We start from the raw sequence: 15666 nt of genomic DNA on the forward strand, positions 1-15666 counted from the left end.
TGAAATATTAACTTCAACTCCTGGAACATCTCATATGCTCCATGACGTTCAAAACGTCGTTGAAGTCCCAGTTCTAAGCCGTAAAGCATGGCACACTGAACTATCGAGCAGTCATCAGCTTTGCTCTGCCAGATATTCATAACACCTGGAGCTGCTCCTGCAGCGGGTTTGGCACCTAGTGGTGCTTCCAGGACGTAATTCTTCTGTGCAGCAATGAGGATAATCCTCAAGTTACGGACCCAGTCCGTGTAGTTGCTACCATCATCTTTCAACTTAGCTTTCTCTAGGAACGCATTAAAATTCAATGGAACAGTAGCACGGGCCATTTATCTACAAGAACATAGACATGCAAAATACTATCAGGTACTAAGTTCATGATAAATTAAAGTTCAATTAATCATATTACTTAAGAACTCCCACTTAGATAGACATCCCTCTAATCATCTAAGTGATCACGTGATCCATATCAACTAAACCATGTCCGATCATCACATGAGATGGAGTAGTTTTCAATGGTGAACAACACTATGTTGATCATATCTACTATATGATTCACGCTCGACCTTTCGGTCTCAGTGTTCCGAGGCCATATCTGCATGTGCTAGGCTCATCAAGTTTAACCCGAGTATTCTGCGTGTGCAAAACTGGCTTGCACCCGTTGTATGTGAACGTAGAGCTTATCACACCCAATCATCACGTGGTGTCTCGGCACGACGAACTGTAGCAACGGTGCATACTCAGGGAGAACACTTGTACCTTGAAATTTAGTGAGAGATCATCTTATAATGCTGCCGCCGTACTAAGCAAAATAAGATGCATAAAGGATAAACATCACATGTAATCAATATAAGTGATATGATATGTCCATCATCATCTTGGGCCTTTGATCTCCATCTCCAAAGCACCGTCATGATCACCATCGTCACCGGCTTGACACCTTGATCTCCATCGAAGCATCATTGTCGTCTCGCCAACTATTGCTTCTACGACTATCGCTACCGCTCAGAGATAAAATAAAGCAATTAAACGGCGATTGCATTTCATACAATAAAGCGACAACCATATGGCTCCTGCCAGTTGCCGATAACGGTTACAAAACATGATCATCTCATACAACAATTTATATATCATCACGTCTTGACCATATCCCATCACAGCAAGCCCTGTAAAAACAAGTTAGACGTCCTCTACTTTGTTGTTGCAAGTTTTACGTGGCTGCTACGGGCTTCTAGCAAGAATCGTTCTTACCTACGCATCAAAACCACAACGATTTTTGGTCAAGTGTGTTGTTTTAACCTTCAACAAGGACCGGGCATAGTCACACTCGATTCAACTAAAGTTGGAGAAACAGACACCCACTAGCCACTTGTGTGCAAAGCACGATGGTAGAACCAGTCTCATGAACGCGGTCATGTAATGTCGGTCTGGGCCGCTTCATCCAACAATACCGTCGAAGAAAAGTATGACATGTTGGTAAGCAGTATAACTATTATCGCCCACAACCCTTTGTGTTCTACTCGTGCATATAACATCTACGCATAGACCTGGCTCTGATATCACTGTTGGGGAACTTACTATTTCAAAAATTTGCCTACGATCACGCAAGATCTATCTAGGAGAAGCATAGCAACGAGCGAGGAGAGTGTGTCTACGTACCCTCGTAGACCGAAAGCGGAAGCGTTTAGTAACACGGTTGATGTAGTCGAACATTTTCGTGATCCAACCGGTCAAGTACTGAATGCACGACACCTCTGCAATCTGCACACGTTCACCTCGGTGATGTCCCTCGTACTCTTGATCCAGCTGAGGCCGAGGGAGAATTTTGTCAGCACGACGGGATGGTGACGGTGATGGTGAAGTTACCGACGCAGGGCTTCGCCTAAGCACTACGACAATATTATCGAGGTGGAAAACTGTGGAGGGGGGCACCGCACACGGCTAAAGATCAACTTGTGTGTCTATGGGGTGCCCCCCTCCCCCATATATAAAGGAGGGGAGGAGGAGGAGGGCTGGCCACAAGGGGTGCGCCCAAGGGGGGAATTCCTACTCCTAGTAGGAGTAGGTTTCCCCCCTTTCCTAGTCCAAGAAGGAGAAGAAGGGAAAAAGGAGAGAAGAGAAGGAAGGAGGGGGGCACCCCCTTCCCCTTGTCCAATTAGGACTGGGCAAGGGGGTGCACGCCACCTCTGGTCGGCCCTCTCTCTTCTCCACTAAGGCCCATTGTGGCCCATTAATCCCCCGGGGGGTTCCGGTAACCTCCCGGTACTCCGGAAAATACCTGATACACTTCGGAACCATTCCGGTGTCCAAATAGAACCTTCCAATATATCAATATTTATTTCTCGACCATTTCGAGACTCCTCGTCATGTCCGTGATCTCATCCGGGACTCTGAACAACCTTCGGTACATCAAAACACATAAACTCATAATATGAATCGTCATCGAACGTTAAGCGTGCGGACCCTACGAGTTCGAGAACTATGTAGACATGACCGAGACACATCTCCGGTCAATAACCAATAGCGGAATATGGATGCTCATATTGGTTCCTACATATTCTACGAAGATCTTTATCGGTCAAACCGCATAACAACATACGTTGTTCCCTTTGTCATCGGTATGTTACTTGCCCGAGATTCGATCGTCGGTATCACCATACCTAGTTCAATCACGTTACAGGCAAGTCTCTTTACTCGTTCCATAATGCATCATCCCACAACTAACTCATTAGTCACATTGCTTGCAAGGCTTATAGTGATGTGCATTACCGAGAGGGCCCAGAGATACCTCTCCGACAATCAGAGTGACAAATCCTAATCTCAATCTATGCCAACTCAACAAACACCATCGGAGACACCTGTAGAGTATCTTTATAATCACTCAGTTACGTTGTGACGTTTGATAGCACACTAAGTGTCGGGGATATACCCCGCAGTAGGACCCTGCCGGATATATGACCCGGCCGGACTTGGCGTTTTATTGGTAACCCGCTGGAGGATTGGTGGGTCACGAGTCTGGCGGCTTATTGGACTGACGACTCACGAGCCTGGCGACTCACGGATGGCCTCTACGTTGGGTCAGATAGAGGACAAGGCCCAAGGCCCAGAAGCCCGGCTCATGTTATGGTGGGCCGGCTTAAGAGGAAAGGCATAAGGAATATTCTCCTACAAAGGAAGGAAGACTAGGACTCCACTTGTAATAGAGTAATCCTAATCCTTCTAGGACTAGTCATGTAACCCGCCCCTTCAACATATATAAGGAGGGGTAGGGCACCCTAAGAGGGATAGAAAATAATGGCTAAGGCTAGACACAACTAAAAGGGGAGCCGGCTTATGCGGCGAATCCCTCATGAGCATAATGAGACCTAGCCACAAACAGCATGTAGGGCTATTACCGGATGTTGTTTCCCAGGGCCCGAAGCTGTCTAAATCCTTGTCTTGTGTGTTGCATCTATCGATTCCGCTCAACCCCTCTCTTCTCTCCTCTTTTAGTTTTGCCCGTCTACTTAGTTGGAAGAGTACAAAGCTCTTAACCATATGGATGTGGGTTCGAGCCCCATGGAGAGGATTACATCATATGATATCATTTTCAATGAAGTATATATAAAGTCCCAGCTTAGTATTATCTTACTAAGCCGGCCCTTGGGGGCTACTAGTTGTTGTTCAAGTCTACATAATCATATCTACAAAGTCCCTGCTCATTATTGCATAATGACCCGGCCCTTGGGGGCTACACTGGTTGAAGTTTTTATGAGCATAAGGCAATTACAAGTCCCAGGTTGCTGCAAGCATGACAACCCGGCACTTGGGGGCTACATATATGGAGTATTTAGTCTTTACTAGAGACTGAGATGAACATCATGGATTTCTTCAAAGTGGCAAGATCTACATTTTGAAGCCGGCTGAAGATCAGATGAGTATTTCAAGACCAATATTTTTAAGCATTGGGAGCTGAGTCAAATGAATTATTCTTCACAATTTTTCTCTGTGAGAAACCAATGTCAGCAAATTGATTATGAAGTTGGCTTATTGACACGGATTTTCTAGAAGAAGGATTTAAGAATGTTCAGGTGCTGGCTTACAAGAATATTTAACCCGGAGCACAACCTGTCAAATTTGTTCTTGCGTTATTTTGCAGGATCAATTTAACATGGATAAATCCAAATTAAACTGAGGGCTAATGTCGGGGACATACCCCGCAGTAGGACCCGGCCGGATATATGACCCGGCCGGACTTGGCGTTTTATTGGTAACCCGCTGGAGGATTGGTGCGTCACGAGTCTAGCGGCTTATTGGACTGACGACTCACGAGCCTGGCGACCCACTAATGGCCTCTACGGCGGGTCAGATAGAGGACAAGGCCCAAGGCCCAGAAGGCTGTCTCATGTTATGGTGGGCCGGCTTAAGAGGAAAGGCATAAGGAATATTCTCCTACAAAGGAAGCAATACTAGGACTCCACTTGTAATAGAGTAATCCTAATCCTGCTAGGACTAGTCATGTAACCTACCCCTTCAACATATATAAGGAGGGGCAGGGCACCCCAAGAGGGACAGAAAATAATGACTAAGGCTAGACACAACTAAAAGGGGAGCCGGCTTATGCGGCGACTCCCTCATGAGCATAATGGGACCTAGCCACAAACAGCATGTAGGGCTATTATCGGATGATGTTTCCCGGGGCCCGAAGCTGTCTAATCCTTGTCTTGTGTGTTGCGTCTCTCGATTCCACTCAACCCCTCCCAAGCTACCACATAGATGCGTTGGCCTCATGACTAAGTCCTTTCAACGAGGACATCTGCCGTGACAATTCCACGACACTAAGTGTTCCTGCGGTATTCAGGAGTTACATAATCTCATGGTCATAGGAACATGTATAAGTCATGAAGAAAGCAATAGCAATAAACTAAACGGTCATAGTGCTAAGCTAACGAATGGGTTTTGTCCATCACATCATTCTCTAATGATGTGATCTCGTTCATCAAATGACAACACATGTCTATGGCTAGGAAACTTAACCATCTTTGATTAACGAGCTAGTCAAGTAGAGGCATACTAGGGACACTCAGTTTGTCTATGTATTCACACATGTACTAAGTTTCTGGTTAATACAATTCTAGCATTAATAATAAACATTTATCATGATATAAGGAAATATAAATAACAACTTTATTATTTCCTCTAGGGCATATTTCCTTCAAGAACACATCAAGAAGGTTGATTGATTGATAATATGTCTTACAATAGTTGTCGGATGCGATAGACAATTACAAAGTATGGCTAATTTGGATGAGTGTTATGGTGATGGTTGTGGCTATGGAGACGGGAAATGGTGGCGGCTAGGGTTGTTGTGGATGACGAAGATGAAGGTTTCTGCAATGTTCTCTTCTCTTTTTGGTGTTGGACCCTTCATGATATTTGTTGGGTTAGATCAGGGGCACCGTTGGTAGCTCATACGAGCGCATACGCTCGTATGAGGCGCTTTCTTGTGCTCTGGAGTCTTCCTGCGCTTCCCACCTAGGCTCTCCTCTCCTTTTTACTCCTTTCCATTTATGTGCTTGATTTTGTCCACGTTTAGCCCCATTTCCTATGGAAACTAAATAAAGATAGGTTTGTGGAATCCTTTGCATTCATTAGTCATTAGTAGCAATATGGAAGTGGATATATTAGTTTTTGTGAAATAAACTGGTTTAATCTTACGTGTGATGAGCGTAAAAATAGCACTCATCAGTTGGTTGTGCTGATGAGATTAGTGATGGCGGTCGGTGGTGGTGGTGATTCCGGCTTCGAATTGTTGGTGGTTGGGCTTATCGAGGCCTGGCAACAACACCGCTTGGTGTTGTCTAGAGGCCTTCTTCTCCTTATGTGCCCTTCCTCGACGGGTCTTCTGGGGTTCGCCTGTGTGTGTGTGTGTGTGTGTGTGTGTGTGTGTTTTAGTTGTGTCTCCTCTCTTGTTTTCCATGTGTACTTTGGTTCACTTGAACCTGTCTTGTATGGAGCTGTGTGGCTTCTAGGCAAATTCAATACAAATATATTCAGGTGGGGATATCCACCCCCGGTTGGCCATTCAAAGAAAAAAGACCACTCACTTTGGCCAAGGCCACTAGCTAATCAATATGGCCTCCATTTTGAATAACATCTCCATCAACAACTTTAAAATGACAGTTTTTTCTCTACACGTACTATATATTAAAGAAGAAAGTAGGGGTAGAGAGCCCCTCCATGTTGATGTTACATATTACCCAACATGAACACCAACTCCACGCGACACACTATTGTATCGATGCTAACTACTCATACTATCCCACACTACTAACTCCCCAAGGAAGGTGTTAACGTCCCCCTTGAGTATCCCCGCTTGCTTTCACGCTCTTCCCTCGGCCTCAATTTTGAGGATAACATGGTTCATGGATGGGGTCGTGCCGTCGAACACAACGGCCTTGCGGTGCTTCCGCATTTCCCAGACTATGTACGAGGGTTAGGATCGCCCTGGCATCCGTCTTGGCTCTTCCCGTCCCACACTTACCGGCGCACCATTGCGAAATAAACTCACCCCTTCTCGAAGCCCACTCCGGCTTGCCCACCTCTCCACATACTACTGTCCAGACTCCCCTGGCAAACACGCAATAGAGGAGTAGATGGTTTATGGTTTCTTCTTCCAGGTGGCAAAAAGGGCACTGCTCTTGGTGGTCCAGTCCACGACGAGCCAGTTGGTCGGATGTCCAACATCTGTTCTGTAGGGCAAGCATGCGGAAAAAAACGGCATTGAAGTGGGGCCTTGGATCTCCAAGTGAACTCAGCCGTCGAGGCCACCTCTCTGCCCCAGAATCTCGCTGCGTATGATGTCCTCGTCAAGAAGCACCCGTCCTTCTCCCAGGACCAAGCTATGGAGTCGCGTACATCAGGGTTCAGCTGCACCCGCGTTGTCTCAGTCCACAAGTTTAGGTATTCCTGCAACATTGGGGCTGTCAATTCCGGCCCAACACCGGTAGCCTAGCCGCCGTCCGTCAATGCATGGCTAACAGTGCAGCTAGAGCGCACCCGGGATTTGATTAGGGCATATATGTTCGGCGCCACCTCTTGTATCCTTCGGCCATTCAGCCATCTGTCCTCCCAGAATAGAGCATTGTTCCTATCACCAATTGTGCAGTGAGTCGCCGCCCTAAAAAGTTGCTTTGATTCCTCAGGCACGTTGATTTGGAACTCCGCTCATGGCCTTGTAGGATCGGTACGTTGTAGCTACGGCCATCTGCCTGCATCGCTATATTAAGCCACTTCATGTTCGGAGTGCCGAGGCCACCAACCCACTTTGGGGTGCAAACTGAGTCCCACACTATCGTGCATTGTTCGCCGGAGGCCTGTGCTCCGGTACACCGAAGGAACCCACGTACTACCAGTTTAATGCCCCAGTTATATAGCTGTTGTTGGAGATGCTCTTAGATTGATCTTTCTGTTCTTTATCAAATCTGAAACTAATCGAGCTGGCCACCACGTGCGGATGTGCCATATTTTCTGACGAGCACTCTTCACCGTTGGATGGTCACATTACCAGCTCGGTCCTCAGCAGCTTGATCAGCGACCCAACTGGCCTGCCTCCAATCCAAGGGTAGAGAGTTGTGAGGCTCGCAAACTTCCAGAATGGATAATGCCCATATCCGAGAAGACCAAGCCCTGGCCACCAGTGCCCGCAAGGGGTGAGAAGTGTGGCGTTGTGTCCTGCTGCGGCTACCCATGATCACCGTGCCTGCTTGCCCAGGCATCTGAAGCAGCAGCGTCCAACGGGCGACGCGTCTATGGCCATGGCCACCACCTCCTCCCGACTCACCACCACCCAGTACTCCTTCCTCTCCTCCACGCCATGCTCGCCCGCCACCATGGCGGCGCTCCCGCGGCGGCGGAGACCCGGCGCGCGGTACCCACGCATCCAGGCCATCGAGTTCGACCAGAACACGGTGCGCCCAAAAAGGCTACAACGCCCGTTCTATGGAGGTTGCCACTTGATTTCCTGCCGAGTTTTAACGAGCGGTTTCTTGGTGGCTTCAGGTCGTGGCCATAACTGTCGGCGTCGTCAGCGTCGCCGCCGGGATAGGCATCCCGATTTTCTACGAGAATCAAATTGATAATTCCGTAAGTTTTCTTAAGCAAGAATGGTATTCGGACAATTAAGTTTGCTGAAGTAAGATTAGGAGTAGCATTTTTTCTAGAAACATGTTGACTGAAACTGAAAGAGCCTAGACCATGCCCTTGCATTGATGCAAAATGTGATTTTGATTTTCTCCAATGCAGGCGAAGAGAGACAACAACCAGCCGTGCTTCCCCTGCAGCGGCTCCGGCGCGCGTATGTGATTATGCCCTTCGATTGATGTCCTAATTTGGTCCGCTCTTCAAAATTTTAATATGTTCGTTCCAATGCCATGGTACACTACATGTACAATGAGACGAACTGTTGGATTTTGGAAGCGTTAAAGTTTGAGTTTGATAGGAAATTTCCATATAAGATGTAACAACCGGTTAGTTTAGCTTGCATTATATTTGCTCTCCATTTTGGTAGTCTTGTTTTAGCTGGAATGACCTTTTCAGATGTTGGGCGTTGCATCTAGGTCTTTCGTGCCTTGTACGGTGGATGTTAACTGAATAATTTTTGTTTTGCACCTATGTTATAACTGAATAATTGAACTGATGTATTCATTGTTTCACTCAGTGAAATGGAATTGGGCTGCGGCCTGTTTCTTGAAAAAAAAATCAATTTATTTTTTGCAAAACACTATATCCAATAGTAACTTGGTTCAACCATATGTGGCATCTTCCATGTCAGGCAGAATAATCTGTGGTGCTTTATATATAACACAACCTTCTCTTCCTCGACCACATGGTGTTTCCACTTTCCAGCTAGTTCTTAATTTGATGTGGCAATAGAACCGGGTGGCATTGGGAGAATTCAGTCGTCAAACTTAATAAAGGAATTTTGATATTTCTTCGACTATTTGTTTGATTGCACAAGGCGTTAAGCAACGAAGCTGATGATGTTAAAAGAGTATGATGTCAAATGACAAGCCTTCTCCTGTCTGAAATAGCTATATCTTAAATGGAATCCTTAGATAAAAAAGAATCAAAAGTTCTCTTTGTGAGTTTCAACAACTTAATTAGACTATTCCCTTAAACCGGAAGAGGATGACTAGCCATAGCAAAATCAAATGATGACTTCATGGTGCATGCCGCACACATTATTCTTTTCCTTTTTCTCTGTGTCAGCATCTAGTAGATCAAAATGTTGAAAAGAAATCGTTGATTTTCCAGAGGTATGCAGGTTTTGCACCGGAGCAGGGACTGTTACTGTAGTAATTGGCAATGGTGAATCTGAAGTATCAAAGTGTGTCAACTGCGATGGCATTGGCTCATTGACATGTACCACATGCCAAGGTAGTGGCATTCAGCCACGCTATCTTGATCGCAGGTAATGGGTTGTTCTCTAATGCTTTCATATATGTTTGTCTGTGGAATAACACCATGCTAGTTTATTTAACAACTTCAGAGTGGTACTATTGAATTACCCAAATGAAAGCATGCTTAACACATAAAAATTACTTGAAGCCATCATAATGTGGATCTTTCATGTAGAGATGACAAAATTACTTAGCTACAGATGGCCCATAGTGTTTTTCATATTGTATAGGAACCTGTCATGCCGGGACCTTGCCTTTTATGCCCTTGATAACAGGAGTATTGAATATACCCGTTTCTTATGCCCAAACATTTTGGCCAAGTGGCGACATTCCGAATAAATGGATGTACCTTGAACAAAGGAGATGTCTGATGGTCTGTTTATTTGGTTGACTAACCAGGGAGTTCAAGGATGATGATGACTGAAGATTTTTTCGTTACGAGCTAACGACGGTAAGGTGAGGAATCTGATCTAAGGATGATGCTGAATACTTGGTGACGATGTGTCCATCAGGAATGATATGATTGTTTTGTGTTGTATTATATTCATCTCCCTTTTTGGTAAATATGTATGGATGTACATGCACACTCTTTTGATGTCTGAAAATGACTGTCCCTCAGTGGGCAAAGATGATATTTTCTTGTTGAACATTTTCAATATATGTCACATAGCGTGTTCTTTCCAATGTACTAGAAGATAGAAGATGACTCTGCATTGCGTTGGTGCTTATATTGTGGAGCAGCCAAGTTATATGCCACAATCTTTAGGATGTCAACTTTTCAGCCAATTGGTTAGTGGATGTAACACAATAGTGGAAACCAAATTGAGGGCTTCTGAGCACAGTGAGGGCAGTGTTGACCTAAGACCACAGGTCATCCCTTGTAAAACTTACGTGTACATGAATATGTCGCAACGTGGACGAGCTCCCTGGGGTTGCTGAGGCAGTGTTGGGTACGCACTTCTTTGATTTTTTCTATGAAATCGAGAAGGTGTTGGTTCGTGATCCAGAAAGAGAGAAAAGGGAAGTGCAGATGGAGGCGGATGTTAACAAATCCCCTTTTGTGAGAACATCCACATGGGGCAAGCATGACCCTAAGTCTGGACACAAAGGAAAAAATGATGGATACAGTAAAAATGGTGGTGATGGGGACGAGAACCCTGTCGATGAGAAAGGAGAAAGCATGGAATCTGAGGAATCAGAAGATAACACACTGTTAATTGAAACCATGGTTGTGGAGGCATATAACAAAGAAAAAGCGCAGGCCTCTCAGGCAATGCTAGGTGTTGATGACACCAAGCATAATGTTGATGAGATTCAGGTAGAAAAAAATGTTGATACATGTTCACATGTTGCTGTTATGCCCCATGATGATATAGCTCATTTAAATGTGGCTATGGATTATGAACAGGTGGTGGAACTTGAGGGAGAGGACCTTTCCAAGTTGGAGAAATCAGATTATCTGGTACAGTTTCCTGCCTCCCCTTCTGAGGATGTGGGAGAGGTGATTCCTACCCCTCCCCTTTTATCTGAAGAGGTTCAGAGGTTTAGCTTGAGGAACTTGCAGAATATGGAGGGAAGAATGCAAGAGAGAGCTGTTGCCATTTCCAAGAAGAAAAATTTTGAAGGTAATTCAGCTAACCATAACTCCTTTGATGCACTAGCTAATCCTGAACTGTGCTGTGAAAATGGGGGTAGCTTTCCCTGACAATAACTTCTCTAATGTGGATATTATTAGAGAACTTGAAATAGTCAGGGGGGAAATGTCCAAAACAGAGAGGGGTCAAAATGTGAGGGTAGAGGAAGAAATGATGTATATCACTAATGGTAAGGGAGACCAAACCCCTGTTAGTACTGACTGGGGGATGGGGAAGAGGACATGGAAGAGCAATTTACCTTGGTCCGGTCTAGGAAAAGGAAAAGCCCTAAAGTGAAAGTGGCTACTTCCAGGCCCATTACTAGAAGTCAAAAAAATCATGTGGAAAGAACACAGGCTGGCAGCCCTGTCCATAATACCAGGGCCACCAGAAGAGGGCGAAAGGGGAAAAGATACAAATGATAGGCCTATTTTGGAATTGCAGGGGGCAGGAAAGAAAGGAATGAGAACCTGCCTGTCCCATATGATTAAGGACCATTCTCTTGACTTTCTTTGTTTGCAAGAAACGTTGAAGAATAATTTTTTGGATAGTTATTTTAGAAAGCTCGACCCTCACAACTTGTTTGAGTGGGAGTGGATCCCCTCAATTGACAAGGCTGGAGGTATCCTATGTGGGGTTCGGAAGGAGAAGTTTGAAGTAGTTGCTTGGAGAAAAGGCAGGTTCATTCTCCAGGTATCTCTTTATGATATTAGTATGAAAAAGATCTGGACTCTCTGTAGTGTCTATGGAGCAGCCCATGAGGGGGATAAAAGTGATTTTCTTAGTGAATTGGCCGATTTCTGTTGCCATATTCAAACTCCTTTATTGATTGGGGGAGACTTCAATATCCTCAGACATAGTGAAGAAAAGAATAAAAGATGGCGTCGAACAGCACATTCTGACCTGTTCAACTCAATCATTAACACTATGTGTTTGAGGGAGATTTATATGAGTGGGGGCGTACACTTGGTCTAATAACCAAGCTCATCCGACCTTGGAGAAATTGGATCGTGTTCTTATGAGTAATGAGTGGGAGGAGATGTTTCCTATGGTTAACATGAAGAAACTCGTTAGGGAGATTTCTGATCACAATGCTCTCTTATTGTACTCTGATAACCATGTTATCAGAGCCCCACAAAAAAGAGAGTTCAGATTTGAAATAAGCTGGCTAAAATCTGAGGAATTTCTTCCTCTAGTTAGCAAAATCTGGAATCAGAACGTGAATGCCACCGATCCTGTTGATATTCTAAATATCAAGTTAAAAAGATTTAAGAAGTTTTTCAAAGGCTGGGGATCGAATAAGTTCGGTCATGAAAAGAAAAGGAAGCAGGAGATTAGAGAAGAACTTGCTTTCATTGAGAAAATAGAAGAGGAGGGGGAGATAGACCATGAACTGTTTTGTAGGAGGACTGGTCTCCTTGTGGAGATGAATGGAATTCTTGTCAATGAGGAGCTTTTTCTGCTGCAGCAATCTAATGAAAGATGGCTGCTTGGGGGGGATCACAACACCGCTTATTACCAAAAAATTGCTAACGGTAATAAGCGGAAAAACACTATACATTTGCTTCATGCTGGGAGTACGGTGATTGAGGGGACTGAGAAACTGCTGGAGCATGCCACTGATTTTTACAAAAATCTTTTTGGGCCGGCTCAGGGAAACATATTCCACCTTGACCCGGATATTTGGGGGGCAGAAGAAAAGCTCGATGAGCTGGACAACGAGATTCTTAATAAACCTTTCACAGAGGAAGAAGTGAAGAGAGCCTTGTTTTCCATGAAAAGTAACAGGGCCCCTGGCCCGGATAATATCCCCGCTGAATTTTACCAGCATTGCTGGGAGATAGTGAAGAGCAATATCATGAGACTGTTTACTGCCTTTCATGCTGGGGAACTTGATGTCTGTAGATTGAACTATGGCATTATTACTTTACTGCCTAAAATCAACGGGGCCAATAAGATTCAGCAGTTCAGGCCGATCTGCCTGCTTAGATGTCCCTATAAGTTGATAACTAAGGTGCTGGATAACAGGGTGACCCCCTTTGCTGATAAGCTATTTAGTAGACACCAGAATGCATTTGTCAAGCATAGAAATATCATGGATGGAGTATTATCTGTGCATGAAATTCTGCATCATACTTACATCAAGAAGAAGGTGGGCATTGTCATTAAGCTTGATTTCAAGAAAGCATATGACAAAGTGAATTAGGACTTTCTTTGGAATGTCTCGAGATGAGAGGGTTTGGTCCCATATGGTGTGGGTGGATTAAAAGTGTTTTGGTTGATGGCACAGTTAGTGTGAAGTTGAACAACGTTGTGGGGCCATATTTCAAGAGCTTTAAAGGGGTTAGACAGGAGGATCCGGTGTCACCCTTCCTTTTTAATATTGCTGCCGAGTGCCTGTGTAAAATGGTGCTGCAGGCACAGAAGAATAATTTAGTTGTTGGGCTCGCTCCAGACCTTTTTGAAAAGGGAGTGGCCATATTGCAATATGCAGATGACACGGTCTTGTGCATTGATCATGATCTGGAAAAAGCTGTGAACATGAAGTTGTTGTTATACATTTTTGAGCTCATGTCTGGGCTCAAAATCAATTTCCAAAAAAGTGAGATCCTGTGTGTAGGGGGGATGACGATATCCTTAAAGCATATGCTGATATGTTCGATTGTCAAATAGGGCACTTTCCCATGAAATATCTGGGGGTGCCAGTGACCTTTTCTTCTTTGCGAGTTGCTGACTGGGACTTTTTAGAGTCCAGATTCATTAAGAGATGTGACTCTGGCCTGGGGGGCAATGCCTCATCTGGGGGACGTTTAACGCTGCTCAATGCTAACATTTCTAGCATTGCTTTTTATTATATGTCTATGTTCCTTCTTTCTAAAACTATACTGGCCAGGATTGATAAATGTAGAAGGAGATTGGCATGTGACCCAGAATAAGAAACGGTATTACCTTGTTGAGTGGACTAGAATTTGTAGATCCAAGAATAAAGGAGGGCTGGGTGTGAAAGATTTGCATAAGCAGAACCTTAGCCTGCTTACTAAATGGTGGTGGAAGTTAGAAACTATATTCGGCTTATGGCAGGATATTGTGAAAGCTAAATATTTCAGTAGGGCTACTGTGGCTGACATTAAAATGAAGTGCAATGACTCACCATGCTGGAAAGCGGTCATGAAGGTGAAAAATCTTTATATGGCAGGGAGGAGAGTAATTGTTCAATCAGGAAACATTGCTAGGCTATGGATTGACCCCATTGGGGACAATATCCCTCTGGCTGAGCAGTTCCCTCATCTTTTCTCGATCTACAATTATCCTGAGTGCACTGTTAATAAGTGCTTAAATGCTGATCCCTCCTCATTCTTTAGAAGGAGACTAAATGGTGAGCTTTTTGATCAATGGGTCGTGGTTGGTAATATGGCCAGGGAAGCATGTGTTTCAGATGCCTCTAATGTGATCAAATGGGGCTTGGGTGGTAGAACCTCTTTTACCACCAAATCGGTGTACTCGTTCCTGGAAAAGAATATTGTTGGGTGCGACTACAGATGGATTTGGAGTGCCAGAATCCCTCTCAAAATTCAAATATTCCTGTGGCAACTTTTTCAGGATGCTATCATGACTAGGGATGTGATGAAACATCGTGGTTGGAAAGGGAATCCAAAATGCTCTTTTTGCGGAGGAAGAGAGACCGCACAGCACTTGTTCTTCGCTTGCCCTGTTGCCAGGATAACCTGGAGGGCAGTGGCATGTATGTTTGGCACTGCTTTATGCCCTGATAATATTTGGCAGGCCTACTCTTGGTGTTTTACATTCTTACCTGGGGGGGAAGTTCTATACAGCAAGAATCGTTGCTATATGCTGGGCGATCTGGTCGTGTCGCAACAGGGCCACCTTTGAGTTCAAACCTCTTACAAGCCCGTTTGAATGTATCTTCTCTACTTGTGCCTTAATTTGCTATTGGGCAGGAATGATGAAGCAGGATGACACGACTGCCATGAGGGACGGCGCGAAGATGCTGAAGGAAAATGCGTCGATGATGATGAGGATTTGTGCTGCGAACCGTGAAGAGGCGACCTGTTGATTCTGCTGGAGATGTGTCCCTGTGGTTTAGCTTGATATTTGAGCTGCTCTCCCCTATGTGGGACTGAACTTATTCTGCTCGACTGTTGCGAGCTTGTGTTTTGTGCTCTTTTGGGGCTGTTTGGTACTGGTCCCTAGCTGCAGAGATATGGTGTCGTCGGGTTTTCGCCCCACAGTGAGTAATCTCGATGGCGAGTGCTCACAGTGGGTTTCCCGGCGATGCGTTGAACTCGCTTCCCCTTTTCTCCTTCTTTGGACTGTTGTATTTCCGTTATGTTGCAGTAATGGAAAGGGGTAATGCCCGGTTCAAAATATTCTTTGCACAAAGTAAACTGTCTGGTACATCTGGTTTGTCCTAGCAAGTGTTTGATAATCTAGTAATGCATCGTAGGACATAAATATCTGATGAAGTAACAGAAGGATTTCCTATTCTTTTTGAATCTGTCAGGCCGGGGAGAGGGCTCTCCACCTGAATTGACATCATTTCAAAAAAGAGATAGATCCAATTTACGAGGGAGACC

General features: G+C 44.8%; 1 protein-coding gene across 2 annotated transcripts; it reads left to right on the forward strand.

The window, feature by feature from the left end:
* Positions 1–7650: 7650 nt before the first annotated feature.
* LQY1 (DnaJ/Hsp40 cysteine-rich domain superfamily protein) lies at positions 7651–15444 on the forward strand. Of its 2 annotated transcripts, XM_048715769.2 has the most exons (7): positions 7799–7946; positions 8038–8121; positions 8281–8332; positions 9302–9448; positions 9837–10755; positions 10846–11062; positions 15031–15444. In XM_048715769.2, exons 5-7 carry the CDS (start codon positions 10468–10470, stop codon positions 15144–15146), a joined length of 621 nt encoding a protein of 206 aa, XP_048571726.2. In that variant the 5' UTR covers positions 7799–7946; positions 8038–8121; positions 8281–8332; positions 9302–9448; positions 9837–10467; the 3' UTR covers positions 15147–15444. The 2 variants fall into 2 exon arrangements, with proteins under 2 accessions (XP_048571727.1, XP_048571726.2); XM_048715770.2 differs by lacking the exons at positions 10846–11062; positions 15031–15444 and having other exon boundaries at positions 7651–7946; positions 9292–9448; positions 9837–10069.
* The last annotated feature ends 222 nt before the right edge of the window (positions 15445–15666 follow it).

The sequence above is a fragment of the Triticum urartu genome, chromosome 4A (assembly GCF_056163025.1).
Source record: "Triticum urartu cultivar PI428250 chromosome 4A, HENAU_Tu73, whole genome shotgun sequence".
Taxonomy (NCBI): domain Eukaryota; kingdom Viridiplantae; phylum Streptophyta; class Magnoliopsida; order Poales; family Poaceae; genus Triticum; species Triticum urartu.